Source organism: Sapajus apella, unplaced genomic scaffold, assembly GCF_009761245.1.
Source record: "Sapajus apella isolate SASKATOON/1434 unplaced genomic scaffold, GSC_monkey_1.0 scaffold37, whole genome shotgun sequence".
Classification (NCBI taxonomy): Eukaryota; Metazoa; Chordata; class Mammalia; order Primates; family Cebidae; genus Sapajus; species Sapajus apella.
Window position 1 is genome coordinate 1,352,954 of NW_022436977.1, and position 22,414 is coordinate 1,375,367.

General features: G+C 40.8%; 1 protein-coding gene across 1 annotated transcript in view; it reads right to left on the reverse strand.

Annotated features, from left to right (window-relative positions):
• Positions 1–22,414, reverse strand: part of SNX1 (sorting nexin 1) — a 42,207-nt gene that overhangs the window by 6,715 nt on the left and 13,078 nt on the right. Inside the window, exons 2-10 of the mRNA XM_032297205.1 lie at positions 18,484–18,595; positions 12,535–12,662; positions 11,950–12,016; positions 7,351–7,394; positions 5,008–5,149; positions 4,237–4,315; positions 3,601–3,676; positions 580–693; positions 296–389 (exon numbers count right to left, since the gene is read on the reverse strand). Of these exons, the coding sequence (XP_032153096.1) occupies positions 296–389; positions 580–693; positions 3,601–3,676; positions 4,237–4,315; positions 5,008–5,149; positions 7,351–7,394; positions 11,950–12,016; positions 12,535–12,662; positions 18,484–18,595 (856 nt within the window). The remainder of the gene's footprint in view (positions 1–295; positions 390–579; positions 694–3,600; positions 3,677–4,236; positions 4,316–5,007; positions 5,150–7,350; positions 7,395–11,949; positions 12,017–12,534; positions 12,663–18,483; positions 18,596–22,414) is intronic.

The following is a 22,414-nucleotide window of genomic DNA, read 5'->3' on the forward strand; positions in this document are numbered from 1 at the left end:
TATAAGCCATCGACTTGAAATCAACAGAAGCCTATATCCCCAGGTCACGCTGTATCTGGGACGGCTTCCCTGCACCCCTCCCAGGTAGAAAAGTACAATGCCCACAGTGGTTGAATCCTGTTTTCTGCTAGGCGATGCAGAGCATACCTTTTTTTTATCAGAACATCAAGGACCCAGTGGGCTGAGAATTTCAACGTGGATGGCTGAGTGGATTGGGAACAGCATGCCCTCCCATCTCCAGCTCACTGGAGACAACAATTTCCCCTAGCTCCAAGTGCATTTCAGAGGTTGTTACCTTTCCTATGGTTGACTAGAGTTTCTACAACAGCATGCAGTTTCCGTAAGCGCTGTTCCTCACACTCTACCTCCTGGAGCTTCTCCTCAAACCACTGAAACACAAAAGCCCAGAGCTTTAATGAGATTACTTCTATGGGTGCACTACAGTCTTTTCTCAGCAGTTGTTTTTTAAAAAGGGATTGAAATATTAAGTTTCTAATCTCAGAAATTTTAGGACTCCTTAGGGGTTCTGACCTATAAGCCTCAGGGGAAGGTGGAGGTAAGAGGAACAGGGCTACTCACAATGTCTGATTCATTCATCTTGATGGTCATTTTGCTGACAGCATCTGTGGCTTTATTGAACATCTTGAGGAGACCAGCACCACTCAGTGTCTGGGTACCCACGGCACGTGGCAGCTACAAGACCAAGAAGGCAGGAATGGCAAGTTATCTGCTAGTCCTATTTTAGGTTCAGAAGAATTAGTATCCATCAGATGGCATGCCCAAAACTTGCCAGACAATTATTTGAACTGTAAATTGTTTTCAAAGGCAGCCTGAGGAATCCACAACTAACATGGGCATAAAGAAAAATCAAAGAACCAGCCTGGGTGCGGTGGCTCATGTCTATAATCCCAGCACTTTGGGAGGCCAAGGCAGGTGGATCACAAGTCAGGAGATTGAGACCATCCTGTTCAACATGGTGAAACCCCATCTCTACTAAAATACAAAAAAACAAACAAAAAAAAACTGGGCTGGGCACAGTGGCTCAAGCCTGTAATCCCAGCAGTTTGGGAGGCCGAGGCGGGCGGATCACGAGGTCAAGAGATCGAGAATATCCTGGCTAACATGGTGAAACCCCGTCTCTAAAAAAAAAAAAAAAAAAAAAATTAGCTGGACATGGTGGCACGTGGCCTATAGTCCCAGCTACTTGGGAGGCTGAGGCAGGAGAATTGCTTGAACCCAGGAGGCATAGGTTGCAGTAAGCCGAGATCACGCCACTGCACTCCAGCCTGGTAACAAAGCAAGACTCCCTCTCCAAAAAAAGAAAAAAAAAAAAAAAAAAAAAAAAATCAAATTAAAAAACCCCGTGAAAAAAAAACCAGCAACATTTTCAGCTTTTGATATTTTATACAGAAAAAAAGTAGACTGGGGTGTTATGTGACCAGGCAACCTAAAATTAAGATTGTCTGCCTACCCAGGAATGAAATGCTTAAGTACCAAGCATACTCTTGTTAAAAGTCAAACCTTCCCTTGGATTAGCATACTTTGTATACAACTGGGCTTAAAAGTCTTAAGAGACTAAAACTGTGCTGTGTTTGCATTTTCTTCAGTAAACAAATATCCAAGGACAAGGGAATTATTTATTCAGATCAAAGCTACTTTCAGGGATGACCCAGTAGCCAAGCATGCCAAATATTTGGAAACAATTTGATTGATGTTCAGTCTTCCCAGTACTCTCTAAGGCATGGAAAGGATGCTGAAGAATATATAGCATATACAGCACATAATGCTAAAATGTCAGATTTTACTGTTCAGGACTCTATGGCAGTAGTTCTTTTTTTTTTTTTTTTTTTTTTTTTTTGAGACAGTCTTGCTCTTATTGCCCAGGCTGGAGTGCAGCGGCGTGATCCTGGCTCACTGCAACCTCTGCCTCCAAGGTTCAAGCAATTTTCCTGCGTCAGACTCCCGAGTAGCTGGGATTATAGGCACCTACCACCACACCCAGCTAATTTTTGTATTTTTAGTAGAGACAGGGTTTCACTATGTTGGCCAGGCTGGTCTCAAACACCTGACCTCAGGTGATCTGCCTGCCTGGGCCTCCCAACGTGCCGGGATTACAGGTGTGAACTATTGTGCCTGGCTCGGCAGGAATTCTAAACATGGGGCCACTTTGCTTCCTAAGGGATATTTGGCAATGTCTGGAGATGATTGTGGTTGTTATAATTGGGGAGGGGATGCTACCTGGATTTAGTGGGTAGGTACCAGGAATGCTGGTAAAATCCCCTGCAATGCAAAGGACGATCCTTACAACAAAGAATTATCTGACCGAAAGTGTCCACAGTGCTGCTACAGACAAACCCTGCTTAGAGGTATGGAGTAGAGACGAGAGGGTGAAAAGGAAGAGGGATTTAGGAATATCCACAGGAGAAGACCAAAAGGTTTCAAGCATTTGACAAGGAGTTTTTAATTAAAACAGTTCATTAAAAAAAATCTCATTTATTTAGTATCATTTTCTTCACTGGAATAACACATACTATATACAAATGAAAGAAAAATTTAAAAATAAAAATTAAACAAAACGACAGCCCTACCCGGTCACTTACTTCCTTCTAGTTTGCTTTCCTGTGAGATAAAACATTTTACTCCAGTGTTTCTTTTGATCCCTAATGACTTACATGTTTCTTTCTTTCTTTCTTTTTTTTTTTTTTTTTGAGATGGAGTCTCACTCTGTTGCCCAGGCTGGAGTGCAGTGGCGCAATCTCAGCTCACTGCAACCTCCACCTCCCAGGTTCAAGCAATTCTTTGCCTCAGTCTCCCAAGTAGCTGGGATTACAGGCACACGCCACCATGCCAAGTTAATTTTTGTATTTTTAGTAGAGACGAGGTTTCACCATCTTGGCCAGGCTGGTCTTGAACTCCTGACCTCATGATCTACCCGTCCCAGCCTCCCAGTGTGCTAGGATTGTAGGCATGAGCCACCGTGCCCATCCTACAGCTGTATTTATATGCTATTTCAGGTTTTACATTTTATAATTCTTTTAATGTATGCTTCCATGTACTAACATTTCTGTATACTTTGTTTACGACGAGAACCAAGTATTTGTTGTATTGATATATTTTATGTAATTCTTCCACTGTTAGCAATTGGGCTGTCTCCAATTTTTGACAATCATGACTAGCTTATGCATGGACTGTAAAAAAAAGACTGTCTACTTCAATTAACACTTTTGCTACACGGCAGTTCTGTGGTTTGTGCTAACTGATTTTTAACCAATGCCCCGCCTCACATAAAATATGCATTCAATTTGAGCCAAGAAGTAACCTACAGCATGCCAACGGCCTGCCAAAGAGATCACTGTGTTGATCCAGTAAGACAATGCTAGGCTGCCATTTGACCTCTACAACCAGTTGCTTTTGATTACAGGCAGAGCTTCTTTTATTTCAAAGGCTGAAAAATACTTGTCACTCTCAGGGGCTCACACAAAAGTAGGATATAGTCTGGTAGTAGGCATGTTAAGTGCTCACATAGTTTTAGAATGAACCAGTTTCATTTCACTAGGGGCAGATATAAATTGTGAAATTCAGTTTGCACTGAATACTAACCTCTTCTTTTTCTAAGAACTCTCTGACGTCAGGGTCCTGTAACATGGTAGGATGATTCACAATCCTCTGAAGGTACCTAAAACATAAGCAGTTATCATCTGGTTAGTTGAGCTGGCCTCAGAAGGTTCTGGGTGTCACACAGTGCTAGCAGTGATGCCATGTCTTTTGTTACTTAAAATGCCCTCAGAGGTGGAGGTTACAGTGAGCCGAGATTGCACCACTGCACTCCAGCTTGGGCGACAGAGCGAGACTCCATCTCAAAAAAAAAAAAAGTCCTCAGATAAGGCACTTAAGTAGGACTCTCCTTTTGTAAGCATATTCAAGTTCACATTCTTGATATTTCCAAAATCACACAGAAAAACAACTGGTCAAAAAGAAACCTCAGAGCCATTTATATTTGATTGCCTAACAATATGACTGCCTGCTTACTGAGAATAAGGAAAAAACAGAAGATGGTCTATTCCCAAGGTGGGAAAATAAGCAACTCAGTAAATGGTAAGAGATGATATGGAGGTTTGCAACTTCAATTCATTTAAGTTTCATCTCTAACTCAATGGACTGTCTCATCATTAAGACTCACTTTCAGCTTCTCACTTGTGCTCACATTATTGAGGAAAATGGGTGTACAGCACTTACCTTTCTAAAGCGGCCCTCCGTTTTTCAAGAAATTCTGCAGAAGATGAATCTTCCTTCCCAACTTTCACTTTTGTCATTCCTAGAATGGAATTTCAAAAGCAAAATAACTATAAATCTTTTATTTTTTTATTTTTATTTTTTTGGACGTCCTAGAGCCCTTGCTAAAACAGAATTAACCATAAATCATCATGAAGAGGATAACTCTGTTTTTTTTTAAAGTGTCAACAGGAGGAAAGGCAATGAGGCTAGCACTACAAAACACAACCCAAGACTGCTTCTATGTTATGTGCAGGGATGAGCCAAAGCTTCTTTACATGACAGACATTTTTGAAAACTAGTCTCCAGGTGCTGAAGGTTCTAAACTCTGGGACTTGCAGAGTATACATCTTCTTAAAAAGGGGGCCATGGAACCTGAGTACAAACATCAACTGATGTTCATGAAGAGGTTCCTTCCTCTGACCCCAAATCCAATTTAGTATATTTAAATCTGGAGGGAACTGCAATCATTTAAGACTTCCTAAAGACCAAGAGAAAACAAACGAACAAAGCAACTCTGGAGGCTAAACTCAGAGACTCTACTGCACCCAAGAAGAGAACAGGCCAAAATATGCAATTTTTCTCTGGACCTCCAGGGTAGGAAAACACTGGAAATGTCTCTTTTCTAACCACAAGAGTGTTAATAGAAGTGGTCTCATACACTAAACAGTAAGTTAATTTTGGAGAGAATGCAAAGGAAAACAATCCCAGTGGAATGAAGGACCACAGGCTTACCTATGAGGCTCTTCTCCGGTGGAGGAGGGACAATGAAGCCATTCTGGGAGTGCTTCTCTGAAAGCTTCTCATAAAGACCAAGAAAGTCACTAAATCTTCTTTTTACCGCAAACTGTTTACTTCTGAATAATGGTAAGCTTGTCTTGGGGACAGGAAAAAACACAAAGCAATTTCATTCCAAATAGGGGATGATATCTTGAAAGCCATCCAACTGACATTAAAGAAACCCATTTCCCAGATCCCTAACCTTCCATCACCTGGCGAATAGCTTTCTCCAAGGCAGAGAGTCTTAAACTTTTAAAAACTATAGTTCCCCCTTTGGCAGTCTGGGAGCTTAAGGAGCTCTTCTCAGAATAATGATTTTTAAATGCATAAAATATATAGGATTATAAAGACAACCAATTAAATTCAAATACATCTGAAGCCATGTTGACCTTTGAGAAAAAAAATTCAAATACAGTTTCATTCCCAGGTTAAGAACTCTTGCTCTAAAGAAAGATATGTTCAGTTCTAGTTTAAAGCTAGAATTCTACAGTAACCAGTAACCCATTCATCTTTCATTGGCTTTTTTTCTGGAGACAGGATCTCACTTTGTCATCCAGGCTGGAGTGCATTGGTACAATCACAGCTCACTGCAGCCACGAACTCCCAGGCTTAAGTGATCCTCCTGCCTCAGCCTCCCAAGTAGCTAAAAATACAGGCACACGCCACCATGCCCAGCTCATCCTTCATTGCCTTTTTATTTATTTATTTTTGAGACAGAGTCTCACTCTGTCACCCAGGCTGGAGTGCAGTGGCACAATCTTGGCTCACTGCAACTTCCACTTCCCAAGTTCAAGCAATTCTCTTGCTTCAGCTTTCCAAGTGGCTGGGATTACAGGCGTGTGCCAACATGCCTGGCTAATTTTTATATTTTTAGTAGAGATGGGGTTTCACCATGTTGCGTCTTGAGCTCCTGACCTCAAGTGATCTACCCACCTTGGCCTCCCAAAGTGCTGGGATTACAGGTGTGAGCCGCTGCGCCCGGCCTTATTGACTTATTTAAGGGCATTAGCTGCTAGAATTATAGCGGCCAAACCAAAGACAGACAAAAAGTGCTTCTAACAAGGGGAAGCAGGTGGGAAGCAGGATAGGAATCGGATGAAATGTCTAAGCTGTAGACACTAACCTCTAAAGTATCATAATCTAGAGCTCACAAGACGCAGGCCAACAACTAATAGAGAGACAATACAAAGCAGACTCCTAGCAAAAAAGGTTAGGCCTACATCACAATGAGGGTTCACTTTATACTTACCAGATAGGCAAAATTTAAGGAGGTTGGCCTCACCAATTGCTAGCAAGGAAGTGAATCAGTGGGAACTTTTATACACTGCTGATGGGGGTATAAATTGGTACAAAGACTTTAAAAAAGTTTGTATTCCTTGTGTCCAATATTTGCTGTACCTATGACCCAGGGGAATTACTCCTGGTTACATACTCTAGGGAAACCCTTCCACGTGTGCACTAGAGACATGCAAGAAAGTTCCCATTTACAAAAACTGGAAAATGTTGACAGCAGAAAATGTTCACAATAGGAAAACACAAATATTTTGTGGTATATCAACTAACTAAAGCTATGACCATCAAGGATGGGTACGAGAAAAAATGCTCAATAAAGCAAGCACAATTATCAGCATGATACTATTTTTATGAAACTCAAAACAAAGCAAACAGTCTAATATATATCTATATATGTAAAGATTTCTTACAAAGGAAATGAGAGACAACTCAGGAGAAAGGTTGCCTCTAAGGTATGAGGCAGGGGATACGATGGAGATACATGCAGGTGGATTCACTGGTACTCAACTTAAGACTAGTGGTTAAGTTTAGGGCTTCATTTATTATGCTTCATAACTTGTATACAACATTGTGTACATTTTGTATGTATTAATATTATATACAAAAGGAGACCAGACCAGGGGAGCAAAAGGTTAAGTATTAAAAGAAGCTCTCTGAAACCTCAGAAGCACTGAAGATTTTAAAAGATAGTTTAGAGCAATCTGCGAATCTAGCTCCAAACCATACAGTTCTCTAAAAGGGATGGGGCTGTATCAGATACACCACATGACTTAATAGAACAAAGTTTCACACTGAACGTTAGCTCTCTGGAAAAGTATTAAAAAGACTCAGTCTGGAGCACCCAGATGAGATTACCAAGGGGGATGCAGGCCTGCTCCATCTTGAGTAAACACGAAGATGTTGGCAAAGAAACAAAGGAGATACCCAGAAATAATCTGAATGATGATCTTGGTATAAGCACCAAGGTCTATGAAGATGGTCATCAGCAGGGTCACCTGGACTCACCTGTGTTGTAACTTTGTAGGCTACATATGCATTCATACCATCCCCTGTGGAAGAACAAGAAAGCAGGAGAAGATTATCTTGTAAACCAAAGCAGTGCCAATTCAGCTAACATTTAACCAGGAATCATACACCATAGGAACCCTGGATAAGAAGGGATGCTCGTTTCATCCCCAAGCTTTATATGCAATCCTAGAATCCAGTTTCTACTTTGCCTCAGGGCCTCTGTGACACATAGCAAGCCCCCATGGATGCTGGCTGGGCCCCAGTTTGAGTTACACAAGAGAGTCAGCCCTCTGTTCCAAAGCCAGGCTCCATTTATACCCTCCACAAAGCAGCACTGGATACTGACAATCCGTCAGTTGTTACCATGCCAATATTTGGGCTGCTTACACACATCTGTCCGAAACCAAACAATTCTCTTGCTGTATAAAGCAGGAGGAGAAGGAAGCAACTGATGTAAAAGGAAACAAGTAGTTCTACCCTAGGCTAGCTCTGGGCTTGATTTGCTCTTTCAGAAATAGCGTCACAACCCCCTCCAATGGTGCTGGGGGTGGGGGGACACTGACCTTTCTGATCTAGCATGTTCACCAAGAGTAAAGGGCCTGGCAGGAAGACACTTTGACTGCCTAATGTCACACAAATCTCCCTTTCCTGGAGGAATTATTTTTATGAAAAAGCCTTTGACTGTTAAATAATTTGGGATTCTAGCTACTGTTTTTTTCTCTGTGGTGATGTCCTGACCTAGACCACTTAAAAAGATAAAGATGCCATTGATACCCTGAGCACTGAAAAGACATATTCTGGAGTCCAAACAGACACAGCTCCAGTACTGGACTATGGTGTCTGGGGTTGGTTTTGTTCCCTGCCTCCCCGACCCTTGATTCCTTCCCATATCAAACAGGAAAACCTAGGTCAACAATTACCAGCTGCTCAAGCCCCTGAACTGGTTCTGGGGTGAGGGGCCAGGGGAAGGAAGAACAGACAGTACTGGATCAGCAGGGTCACACATTACAACTTGGTTTCAATAAGATGGCTGAAAATGCCTGTAAAATTTACCAAGAATTTGAAGTTTACACAGGAATAGATGGCTTGTCTGCTGTACTTCCCCAGCCCCTACCCAGAGTATATGTAAAACAGAAACCATAAGCTAAACTTTAGAAATTACTTTATACTGATTACCAACTTTAGTTCTTTTCTAAACCACCTTACTAAATTATCCAATACTACCAAGGATGTTTCCTACTGATAAAAAAAAAAAAAAAAAAAAAAGAAATCTAACTTTATAGAAGTAATATTCAAAATTTCATTCATAGCAGAATAGTTATGGTTAAATGTCCAGGAAGTCAATCCCATAATTTAGTGCCTGCAATTAACAAAGTCTAAATGCAAACACAGAGAAAATAGAAGAGGCAAGATCTTTAGATATTTTGTTTCTCAGCTGCTTTTATTTAGGCAATGTACATGAAAAGAGACATACTGCATGTACATAGCACAGATCTGCATATGAGCTAGTAATACAAGGTTTTAAATTTATGTAAATTTCCAGAATAATTTCAGAGTTGAAAATAACACATGCAAATTACCAAGGTTCTATCAAGAATACCCTGGTAAAAGTTAAATTCTCAATTATTTAGATGTGTGCAGGAACAAGAAGCACATGTTGAATAAACAGCCCACACAAACAGAATGTGTTGTTATAAAGATCAGGCCTTGAATATGAAAATGTTTTAATTAGCTGGTTTCTTGGCATCAACATGACTAAGAATCTAGACTACAGTGCAAGGAGATGAAAGCTTATCCTCAAGAGTGATTTGTGTTTAAATATATCTGATCCATGGGATATTTAAATTACTCTCTGTTATGGGATAAATTGTGTCCTCTTCAAAATAGGTATGTTTTAGGTTCTAACTCCCAGTTCCTCAGAATGTGAGCTTATTTAGTAACAGGGTCTTTATGGATGTAATCAAGCTAAAATGAAGACATTAGGATGGGCCCTACTCCACTCAGGTTGGTGTCCTTATTTGTTAAAGGGGGAATGTGCACACAGTAATAGGCATGCATAGAGGGAAGGCAGCATGGAGACACTTAGAAAGAATGCCATGTGACAGTGAAAGCAGAGACTGAAGCGATGCCTCCACAACCCAAGGAAGGCCTGAGGCTGCCATAAGCTGAGAGAGAGGCATGAACAGTCATTCTCTAGCACCCTGCCAACACCAGGATTTGAGATTTCTGGCCTCCAAGAGTGAGAAATTTCTGTTGTTTCAACCAGTTTGTGGTACTTTGCTACAGCAGCCTTAGAAAACCAGTATGTTCCCTCTCCAGGTTCAGACATCATGACGTGGTACATTTTAAGACAATTGGTGCCATTCATTCATCTTATTCCACCAAGGATTTAAAGCAGCAAATAACTAGCTTAAAATTAATGTGTTTAAAGAATATTCATAAATATTAGAGAAACAAGAGAGAATCTAGGCATATAATGCAAAGTCCTGGTCCAGGCTCTACCATGGAAAGCTACTTCCTTTTTGGTCCTTGGTGTCCTATATTGTTAGATGACAGAATTGTATAACATGCTCAAAAAATTCCCACCAGTGTAACAGTCTGGGGAAAGTAAAACTCAACAGTTCAAATTAATTTTTTTTTTTGGAGACAGGGTCTTCCTCTGTCACCAAGGCTACAGCGCACAGGCGTGATCTTGGCTCACTGCAGCCTTGACCTTCCAGGCTCAAGTGATCCCCCCACCTCAGCCTCCCAAGTACCTGAGACTACAGGCATGTACCACCATGCCTCTGTAATTTTTTGTTTTTTTTGTAGAGACAGCCTCATTTTTTACTTTTTGTAGAGACATGGTCTTGCCATGATGGGCAGGTCGGTCCCAAACTCCTGGGTTCAAGTGATCCTCCTGCCTTGACCTTCCAAAGTGCTGGGATTACCTGCATAAGCCACTGCACCTGGCCTAAAATCAACAGTTTAATGACAACCATTTTGGCCAGAGACCAGGTTAGGCAACATGGTGAAGCCATCTCTACAAAAATACAAAAAAACTAGCCAGGCATGGTGATGTACACCTGTAGTCCCAGCTACTCAGAAGGCTGAGGTGGAAGGATCACCTGAGCCTGGGAGGTTGAGGCTACAGTGAACTGTGATCACACCCCTGCACTCCAACATGGGTGACAGAGTGAGAGCCCGTCTAAAAAAAAAAAGAAAAAAAAAAGACAACAATTTTAGCAGAAAGTCTAACAAAGTCCTATCCTTAGTTCCAGATAGACCAAGGGTTGAGAATTACATTTGTCCTCTTAACTGTATGAACACTACTCCTGTTAGGAAGACAGGCTGTATAACCTCTTCTGTAAGGAACCACAGCTGGAACAAGGAAAGCCTATTGTTCTCCATGCAGTGATAATGCTTGCAAGCTTGGGAGGAGAAAGCTATCCTAAAAATCCAAGTCCAGTCAAAGTTAAGTGTTATACTTTTTGAAGATCTATCTCCAATTTGAGTACAATTAAACCTGGGTCCCGCAGACAGAGACTTCTCCATCTCATAAGGTTATCAAGAATATATGTATAAAACAGAGTTTCAAACTTCTTGAGGGGAAAAAATAAGTTCAGTATCCCTCAATTTTAGAATATTGTATTTTTTAGGGTGCTTACATGTAATTTACTATCTCAAAAAACAGTCAAATGGTCTTATCAACTCTGAAGGAGAAGACAATGTTTGGGTTTTTAAAAATTTTTTTGAGACAGAGTCTTGCTCTGTCACCCAGGCTGGTATGTGGTGGTATGATCTTGGCTCATTGTAGCTTCTGCCTTCGGGGTTCAAGCGATTTTCTGGCCTCAGCCTCCTGAGTAGGTGGGATTATAGGCACACACCACCACACCTGGCTAACTTTTGTATTTTTAGTAGAGGCGGGGTTTCACCATGTTGGCCAGGCTGGTCTTCAACTCCTGACCTCAGGTGATCTGCCTGCCTCAGCTTCCCAAAGTGCTGGGATTACAGGTGTGAGCCACCGTGGCCAGCCTATTTGAGTTTTTAAAAAGAGACTGTAGCTCGGTGGTTCATGCCTGTAATCTCAGTGATTTGGGAGTCTAAGGAGGGAGGATCACATGAGGCCAGGAGTTTGAGACCAGCCGAGGCAATATAGCAAGACCCTGTTTCTACAAAAAAAGCAATTAGTCGGCATGGAAGCACGTGCCTGTAGTCCCAGCTACTTGGGGGGGGTGGAGTGGCTGAGGCGGGAGGATTGCTGAGTCCAGGGGCTGGAGGTGACCGTGAGCTATGATCGTGCTACTGTGCTTCATTCTTGGTAACAAAATGAGACCTTGTCTCTAAAAATACCAGAAGAATAAAAATAAAAACAGATTCTAGTAGTATTTGATGACTAATTTTTCTTCCTAAAGCCAAGAAAAGACTGACTAATGCACTAAGTAACTATAGACTCTGGCTGTAGAAACATAGCAAGGGGTCTACTTTTACAGGAAAGATACTAATGAACTATTTCACATTGGCTAGTTTGACTCTGAGGGTAGCCATCCTGAAATTAGCTACCTATGCTTTCTACAGCCACACCCTAACATCACAAGGAGTACTAAGAACACTTACCTATCTTCTCAGGATCAGTTATACCGACTGTCAAATCAAATTGGTCCTCCTGTTCTTCTTCCTCTAGCTTTTTAAAGAAAAGACAAATCATGAGAGTTGATATAAAAAAGCTATTAATTTTACCCTGTAATAACCTCATACCAATCTAATAAAATCAAGATGTATCCTTCAGTGTTCAGCTTTTGTTCATTCCCAACAATTCCAATGAACCAACTCTCAAAATTTTAAATTAAGAGCCAGCTTACAAGTCTTTGTTACATCTATTCCCTTAAAATCTTATTTTGATGACAATGAAGACTTGCCTCTTGGAGGCTAGGAATGGAGTGAGGAGAAACTATACTCTTGAATATGGAAGTTTCACACACTAAGTATCTTTAGTAACCATTGAAAGCCTTTCTGCTCTGGGCAATAGATACTCTGCCCAAGAAAGACTCCTGTATTGCATTTTGGCTGTCCGGTAACCATAAAGATCTCCTTCAAGAGTCATAAATATTTTCTCAAGGTTCATACTCAACTGCACTTCAGACTAGCAGCACACAATCCTGAATATCTAAAAGTGATAAGACCGTCGGCACAGATTCTCACCTCCTCATAGGTTGGCTGGGGCTTTGAAGAATTTGTGGCTTCCTGTGGAGGAAGAGAAACGAGCGTTTTGGCCGGCACCTTCTTCTGATTATTTTGTGTGCTGTCCAAGGATAGCTCCACTGTGGCATCTAAAAACAGTTGATATTTTTAAATGAAGGTCAGTAATGAAGGCTAAACTTGAGTTCTATAGGCTAAGAACTTATAAGAACAATAGCAAGCACTCTTAATACATAGAGGCTCTCAGACTAAGAGTCATAAAATGTGTTCAAGGAGAAAAGGGGAGGATGGTAAGGGAAGTGTTCTTCTAGCACAGGCTTAGTAGAACAACTTCCTTCTCTTTGCCCAATACAACCACTTGGCTACCCTCTCCTGCCTAGAATTTAGGGAAGAACCAACGATAAGCAAAAAGACGACACAGCCAAAATAAGTTTATCAATTTTATTTTATTTCTTAAAAATATTGATTGATTGATTGATTAATTGATTGAGATGGCGTCTTGCTCTGTTGCCCACGCTGGAGTGCAGTGGCATGATCTGGGCTCACTGCAACCTCTGCCTCCCGGGTTCAAGTGACTCTCTAGCCTGAGCCTCCTGAGTAGCTGGTACTACGGGTGTGCACCACCATGCCCAGCTAATTTAGTTTACCAATTTTAATCTTAGGAGTATTCCTTTAGAGCATTATATGAACCCTGTTTATTTTTGTTACAATTGTTTGTAAAAGAAGTTCAGATGCTTGCTTTACACACCAGTATGATAGAAGAGGCAGGCATACTGACAGGAAAAAAATGACATCAAAGGAAGAGTCAGGAAAACTATAAGCTAGAAAGAAAATGGAGCAAGATACAAACACAGCAACATTTGGGAAAGGGCAGTTTTCCATACCTGAGGACAGCACTGTTTTTTTTTTAGCATGGTTTAAGAATTTTTCATAATATTTTAGATCTCCTTGTAAAGGTTAAATTATACTTAATATATGCTATCCAATTTGGAAAAAAAACACATGTAGTATCTGAAAATCTTTGGCTATCTGGGAAGAACTCAGTTGAACAGAACGACTCATTCTCTCAGTGTTCCAGAGAAGGGACTTTAAAAATAGCATTATGTACCATTTTTAGGCATTAAAATTTTTTATCCAAATAAAAAGAATGCACTTTCAACTTGGAGCAATGGAACTAGATGCTCTAAGCCTAAACAGTTCAAACTCTTCTTTTTAGTAATGAAAAATGTAAATATCCATTTGGGTTTGGTCTGATCAGTAGGTATTCTATTTTAGTCTTAGGAAATACAAAGAATGCTGTTTTTTCTTCTTTTCCACTTGGAGCTAAAACAAAACCAGAGATTATGGTTTATGTGTATATGCCTATATGCATAATCAAGTTCCAGATCGGTGTTCTAATCAGCAAATGTGAATCATGTCTGCAAACAAGGTTGCCACACTGTTAGAAATGAAATCTGATCCCTATCAGGAAAGCGAGAAAGGTGGTAATCTGACTCTGGGGTGGGAGTATAAAACAAACAAGCAAAAAAGTAAAGCTGATCCTCACACAATGTAGGTTTGAACTGCATGGGTCCATTTATACATGAATTTTCTTTTTTTTTGTTATTATGGGTCCATTTATACATGAATTTTCTTCATTATTATTATCATTATTTTTTTGAGACGGAGTCTTGCTCTGACACCAGGCTGGAGTGCAGCGGCACAATTTCGGCTCACTCCAACGGCCGCCTCCCGGTTCAAGTGATTCTTCTGCCTCAGCTTCCTGAGTAGCTGGGACTACAGGGGTGCGCCACCATGCCCGGCTAATTTTTGTATTTTTTAGTAGAGACGGGGTTTCACCATGTTGGTCAGGATGGTCTCGATCTCTTCACCTCATGATCCGCCCACTTCAGCCTCCCAAAGTGCTGGGATTACAAGCGTGAGCAACCGCGCCCAGCCTTTTATTATTAGTATTTTTAAATTTTTCACAATGTCAGCCCCAATTTTTTTTCCTAATTTTTATACATGAATTTTCTTCTGCCTCTGCCACCCCGAGACAGCAAGACCAACCCCTCCTCTTCCTCAGCCTAGTTACTCAATGTGAGGATGGCAAGAATGAAAACATTTATTATGAACCACTTCCACTTAATGAAAAGTAAATATATTTTCCTTTCTATGATTTTCTTAAGAACATTTTCTTTTCTCTAGTTTTCTTTTCTCTAGCTTACTAGCTAACTTACAAAAGACATGTTAATTGATTATCTTATTGGTAAGGCTTCCAGTTCACAGTAAGCTATTAGAAAAGTTTTGGGGAAGTTATGAACAAGTTTTTGACTAGGCCAGGGTCAGACCAACCCCTAACCCCTGCATTGCTCGAGGATTAACTATACATATAATGAACATGTTAGGACGTTAGGAGTCTCTGAAACAAGCACCAGTTCAAGTATGTGTGGCATATTCACCATCATGCAGGTCCCACACAAATAATTCGGTTAATAAACACGTTGGGAAGTGAAACCGGAATTATCACTCACTTAAAATATTTGGCTTATTAGAATGCTACCAAAAACCTTTTGCCAGCCTGGGCAACACGACAAAAAGCTGTCTCTACAAAAAACAAAACACACACACAAATATTAACCAGGCATGGTGGCCCCCACCTGTAGTTCTAGCTACCAGGAGGTTGAGGGGGAAGATCACTTGAGCCTGAGAGGTTGAGGCTGCGGTGAGCCATGACCATACCACTAAAGTCCAGCCTGGGCAACAGAGTGAGACCCTGTCTCAAAAAATAATAATAATTTAAAAAACCTTTTGAAGAGCTGTGCGTCTTCTACTGAAATTCATGTGATAAAGATGCCAAAACTTATATTAGAACATGCTTTTTTTCTTTGAACTCCGGTTAAGAGTAATGGAAAAGCATTCAGGCTCCATCAGTGACTCTGATCATCACTAGATTTATCATTTAAAAAATGAAATCAGAACAGTTAAGTTTTCACAGTCAAATATCTAAAACAACTGAGAAGTTCCTGAAGTCCTAAACTAAATGTCTCATTGTAGACATTCCATTGTAGAGATATCTTATGTTCCTTTCTTAGAAGTGAGGCAGGTATTGGCTACTTATAAAACTGGTGGAGGAATGAAGTAAATCAGAATCCTTATTACTAACAAATATGTCCCTAATAAAGATCTACATATTCATGTGCATAGAATGCAATCACTGGGTAATCATCACACTAAAATATCAAGTCTTCTTATAAGGAAAGATCATATAAATATTAAGGTCCCAAAGATAGAAAATTCACTTTCTTTTCAATCTGTCATATAACCAAAGAAAATTCATTATTTCTCTTCATATAATTTATCCTCCAGAACTTTAAAAAAAAATTTTTTCGGCCGGGCGCGGTGGCTCAAGCCTGTAATCCCAGCACTTTGGGAGGCCGAGGCGGGTGGATCACGAGGTCAAGAGATCGAGACCATCCTGGTCAACATGGTGAAACCCCGTCTCTACTAAAACTACACAAAATTAGCTGGGCATGGTGGCGCGTGCCTGTAATCCCAGCTACTCAGGAGGCTGAGGCAGGAGAATTGCCTGAACCCAGGAGGCGGAGGTTGCGGTGAGCCGAGTTCGCGCCATTGCACTCCAGCCTGGGTAACAAGAGCGAAACTCCGTCTCAAAAAAAAAAAAAAAAAAAAAATTTTTTAACAGAGATGAGGTTTTGCTATGTTGCCTAGGCTGGTCTTAACTCCTGGGCTCAAGCAATCCTCCCACCTTGGCCTCCCAGAGTGCTGGGATTACAGGTGTGAGCCACTGTGCCTGGCATCCTTCAGAAATTTTTATCCAAAAAATAATCAGTACCAGAATGAATACTATATATTTAAATTTCAGGGATGAAGGGAAGTGGAAAATCTCAATTTTTATATTCCTTCTTCTAACCTCTTCTTCCCTTGTATGTCTTTTAAATTTCCTACTGGACTTCTAATGTGAGAATCGTCCCAAGATCTTACCCTCTACCCTCTTTTCTCCCTCCACACCATTCACTCTTTGAAGATCTCGTTCACATGGAAGTTTCAACTACCACCACTAGAAAGATGATTCCCATATGTCCAGTTATTTTCTTTCCTCAGGTAGGAAAGAAAAGTTCGAGTTCAAGTCACCTCCTGGGTATATCCCTTTGCATTTCAAACTTAAAGTACCTAAAACCAAAGCTAACTTTTTTTTCCCCCAAAGCCAGTTTCTTCTTTAGAATGTGGTTCTACAATGATACCATTTACTTCTCAATCCTTGGACTTAAGACCTTTGACGTGGTCATCAATCCCCGTTTTTTTGACACCCATTATATTCAATCACTAAAATCAGATTTTATTGATTTCCCTTTTGAAAAGGTTTTCGCCTTTCCTTTCCTGCTTTTATTACCTATGTTCAGTCTTTGCCATTTCATCCTTGAACTAATTTGTCATTGCCTTCTAAAAACTCTCTGCTCTCTGCCCACTGCAACTAATTTAATAAAATTCCAATTCCACTAGGTCAGTTTTCCTAAATCATTACTTTCACATTCCTTACACAAAGCTGCCAATGGTTTTTAATTGGCATTAAGATGAAAATCCAGACTCGAATTATTAATGTCTAAGGTCCTTCAATATCTGTTCCCAAATTACATTTCCAGCCTTATCTTCCATGACTTCTCCAAGAATGTCCTGTTGTGGTCCACCAAATTTACTGACTTGCTGCTCAAACATGCCTTATACTTCCTGCCCAACCATGGGGCCCTTTTTTCCTTTCCTCCTATATAAATGCTGCTTCTTCTAAGATCACTTTATTCATTTATTTATTTTTGAGATAGAGTCTTGCTCTGTTGCCCAAGCTGGAGTGAGGTGGCATGATCTTGGCTCACTGCAACCTCCACCTCCTGGGTTCAACCAAGTATCCTGCCTCAGCCTCCTGGGTAGCTGGGAGCACAGGCATGCACCACTGTGCCCAGCTAATTTTTTGTATTTTTTAGTAGAGACAGGATTTCACTATGTTGGCCAGGCTGGTCTTGAACTCCTGACCTCAAGTGATCCATCCGTGTTGGCCTCCCAATGTGCTGTGATTACAGGTGGAAGCCACTGTGCCTGGTCCAAGATCACTTTAGACCAGGGTTTTTTCAACATTAGGACTACTGACATTTTGGGCTGAATAATTCCTTGTTGTGAGGGCCTGCCTGGTGTATAGAGTGTTTAGGCAGCATCCATGGCCTCTACCTACTAGATAACAGTAGCACTCCCAGCTGTGACAACCAAAAATGTCTCCAACCATTTCCAAATGCCTTCTAGGGGGCAAAAGCACCCACTCTGTTGAGAACAGGGCAGCTCCCATCAACAAAGAATTATCCGGCCCAAAATGTTAATAGTGCCAAGGTTGAGAAACGGTCCTATACTAGTGTTTTTCAAACTGGAGGTTACAGCTTGTTGATAGATTGTGAAATCAATTCATTGGGTTTCAAAGAGCACTAAAAAAGGAAACAACAGAAAGTTTCAGGTTGTATTAGTAGTAGTAAGGGCAAGTCATTTAATAAAACAAGTCATTTTGTTTCGGTTTTATACCACTATGTCCATATTTTGGATTACACCACCAAATGCATTTCTTATTCCTAGTCTTGGTCATCCAAGGCTACAGGCACTGCTTTAGTCACTGGTCTTACACTCCTCTGAGCTCCTGTGACTTAGTATTTCTATCATTCCTCCAGTTGCATTTCTATTATTGTTTAACAGTTTAACTTGCCTTCTTAAACAGTTGTGTATTTATGTCTTACTCCCTAAATCTGAAAGAATCTTGATGGCAGGACCTGTATTTCATCTACTTTGGAATCCTCCACAAAAATATTTTACATAAAGTTATGTTCCCAGTGCTTTTCTTTTGGTTTTGACTTTAACTCAGCAACTTGACAAAGCCATTTGGGAGGTTTCTAGAATAACTTTTGAGTCTAAACTTGCCTGCAAAGAGATCCTGTGGCTCTTGGTCTTGTTCTTCATGGATCCCATTTTCTTTGGAGCCATTGTTGATAGGAAAAAGGGATGTAGTTCTCTTTGGAGACTGGTGCTTACTCTGAAAACAAAGAGATACTGTGAATAAAACATTACCATGAAAAACAAACCCAACTTGCCTAGAAAGCAACTTTTAATGCCTCCTTCAATCGCCACCAGTCAACCAGTTCAATAAACAGCAAATCATTATTAGTAATGTAAGTGCTGCCCAGGTAATGACAGAGCAAAAGTAAGTCCATACATTTTAGGGTTAATTTCTGACAACATAACCTTGCTAAAATGCCCTATCCCAAAGCACGTGATACCAACATGGGTATGTGTACACACAGATAATTTTCAAAAGAACCTGTCCAAATGTATTTCTCTTTCTAAGTTGATGACCTTTGTTCTTTCAAATGCTGACTGTGCACATTCTAGTGACCAGGATACCTCACTAGAGTCCAGAATTCAAGCTCTGACCCATGCTTACTTTGTGGCCCAGGCTAAACAGTTAACTGAAGCCTAGTTGTATGGATATTACCAACCCATCTGACACGCAAAGGAAGGTATAACACTACGTTCTAATGCTGTTTATAAGTCTAATTTATCTTTTCATTCTTAACTCACATAGATATAATTTTCAATAGCACCCTGTGTCAAGCTAGGAGAATAAAAACTAGTCATACTAAGCCTAGTGGGTACATGGTGAAAATACAGTCAGTTCATGGCCTTTATTCAAAGCTCAGTGATCAGCCTCAAACAAGGGTGGGGTGGGTCCCCAGACCGGTACCAGAGTGAACAAAGCTGGATTGTAGAACATGAACTGAAAGCTGAGAATCTGGCTTCAAAAGCTGTGGTGTGGTATTGCAGGGTTTTGAAGTCAGACCCTAAGGGCAAATCAGTTAAAAGACCTGGCTTAAGGAAACTTTTATGAAACATTTCCTTAACAAGTCTGAGAAAGTTTGTTCCTTGGAGACAGACCTTTTCTGACCCAGTGAACAAAGTGAAATGACAGATCTATTTGGGTATTCTAAATTTGCAAATAGCTTCATCCAAATATTGGGGCCACATTTCAGAAAAGAAACTCTTTAGCTGGTCTGAAGGTAGTAAGTTAACTCAATTGATGGTTCACAGTCAGTTACAGATCAAACTCCTTGTTTGATATTTCCCCACTTCTCACTACTGCACTTGACTAGTCTTAAATTTTTTTAAAGAAAAAAGAACAAGAAAAGAAACATACTAATATTTAGACTTATACGAAAAAACAATCCTTCTACTAAAACTAGTCTATGCTAATGAAGTTTCATGAACACTTAGTTGTATAAGCTTAAATGCTGTTCCAAGTCTGTTAAGTGGTCCTGTCCTCTAGCTGCTTCGACAATCTTGAAAACAAAACTGAAAAATCACTGCAGAAAGACAGAGACAGGATGAGTACAAAAGCAGTATTTCCCTTTTGCTTCACACATCACCAATCACCAACCACCTTCTTCCACAACTACTTCCTTCCCACACTCTTGCACAGTACACAGATCTCATACGAAGCCACCTGATTTCATGCACTTCCCACTGACACCAGTCATCTCCAAATGGAGATCTATGAGATTAAAATCCAGTATGCATTAAGAATACATGTATACAAATGTAATTTACTAGTAGCCAGTAGCCCACGGGGGAAACTAATGCAACAGAAAAGGCATAGGTTAGAATTTAGCCATTTAAAAATGCCTAGAAGGACCCATTCCTGTAATACGAAGATGAATAAAGCCAGCTTTCAATTTCTGATCTACCATTTAAACTTAGAAGGTTAATGACTACAAATGTTTTCGGGAGCAGTATTAGAACAGCAGTCTATCTTTCCCTCAAGAGACAGACCCACATAAATACAATACTGCAGTGATAACTAGAGTACTAATACCTCTCTTCCTCCACCCAACCCTCTTCAAAAGCCCAAACTGTGGCCAGGTGTGGTGGCTCACACCTATAACCCCACCACTTTGGGAGGCTTAGGTGGGAGGACTGCTTAAGCCCAGGAGTTGGAGACCAGCCTCAGCAACACAGTGAGATTCTGTCTCTAGAAAAAAAATGTTTTTTAAGTAGCAAGGCCTGATAGTGTGCACCTGTAGCCCCAGCTACTCTGAAGGCTGAAGTGGGAGGATCACCTGAGCCCAGGAAGTCGAGGCTGCAGTGAGCCATGATCACACCATTGCATTCCAGCCTGGGCAACAACAGCCAAACTCCATCTCAAAAAAAAAAAAAAAAAAAAAAAAAAAAAAGTAGTCTTATCGGACATAATAGTTTCAAAGACTCTACTAAGTTCCCTTCCAGAAAGACCAACAGTTTATATTCCCCCAGAAGTGTATAAGAGTGCTGCATCCACAGCAACACTAAGCATTCTCTCTCTTAAAAAATCTTTTTGCCATGTGCAATGGTTCATGCCTGTAATCCCAACACTTTGGAAGGCAGTGGTAGGCGGATCACCTGAGGTTGGGAGTTCGAGACCCTGGCCAACATGGCAAAGCCCTGTCTCTACCAAAAATACAAAAAATAGCCAGGGGTGGTGGCACATGCCTGTAGTCCCAGCTACTTAGGAGGCCATTGCACTCCAGCCTGGACGACAGAGACTCCATCTCAAAAAAAAAAAAAAAAAAAAAAAACTTCACTAGGTTGAGGGTGAAAATTTCTTTCCACTCGTTTGCTAGTCATTTGAACCCATGACTTGCCTTGATATTCTTCACCTATTTTTCTATGCTAAGTTGGCATTAGGTGTGCATTTTCTTTCTTTCTCCTTCCTTCCTTCCTTCTTTCTCCCCTTCCCTCCCCTCCCCTTTCTCTTTTCTTTTCTTTCTTAGATGGAGTCTTGCTTTGTCACCCAGGCTGGTGTGCAGTGGTGTAATCTTGGCTTGCTGCAACCCCCACCACCCTGGTTCAAGCAATCTCATGCTTCAGCCTCCCATGTAGCTGGGACTACAGGCGTGCACCACCACACCCAACTAACTTTCTTGTATTTTTAGTAGAGACGGGGTTTCGCCCTGTTGGCCAGGCTGGTCTCAGACTCCTAACCTCAAGTGATCTGCCTGCCTAGGACTCCCAAAGTGCTGGGATTACAGGCATGAGCCACTGTGCCCAACCTAGGTGTGGATTTTTCTGACACATAAATATGTTAACCTTTTATCCTGCATACTGTACAGTACCCCTCCCTAATGTTCTCTCTTTTGAATTTTTTTGTTTTTGAGACCACTCTGTCACCCAGCCTGGATGTAATGGCATGATCTTGGCTCACTACAACCTCCACCTCCCAGGTCAAGCAATTCTCCCGCCTAAGCCTCCTCAGTAGCTGGGATTACAGGTGCCCACCAACATGCCTGGCTCATTTTTGTATTTAGTAGAGATGGGGTTTCACCATGTTGGCCAGGCTGGTCTTGAACTCTTGACTTCAGGAGCTCTGCCCACCTCAGCCTCCCAAAGTGCTGGGATTACAGGTGTGACCCACCATGCCCAGTTCTTTTGATATTTTATTTTTGTCCCTATCAAATTTATTTTCAGCACTGGAAAAATTAAGTTTTTTTAATGCTGAAGAGTACCTTGTACACAGTTGGACTTCGAGGCATAATATTATCATCAAGTTTTACTTAAGATCAGATTTTTAAAACAACTGAGCAGAACCACTTTTAAAGAAGAAATAGACCCATGCTCACAGTATCCTATATTCCCATAGAGAAAACAAGTCTTCCATGAGATTTGAGTCCATAGTAATAGCATGTTTTCAAAATACAAAGCCACCTGGACATTATAACACACATTATATGCTATGCCTAAGGTTAAAAGGCTGATTATTTATTAGTATTATTAAAGTGTAGAAAGCTAATTTTAATCAACAGTTGAAAATTTATGAAGAACTTAT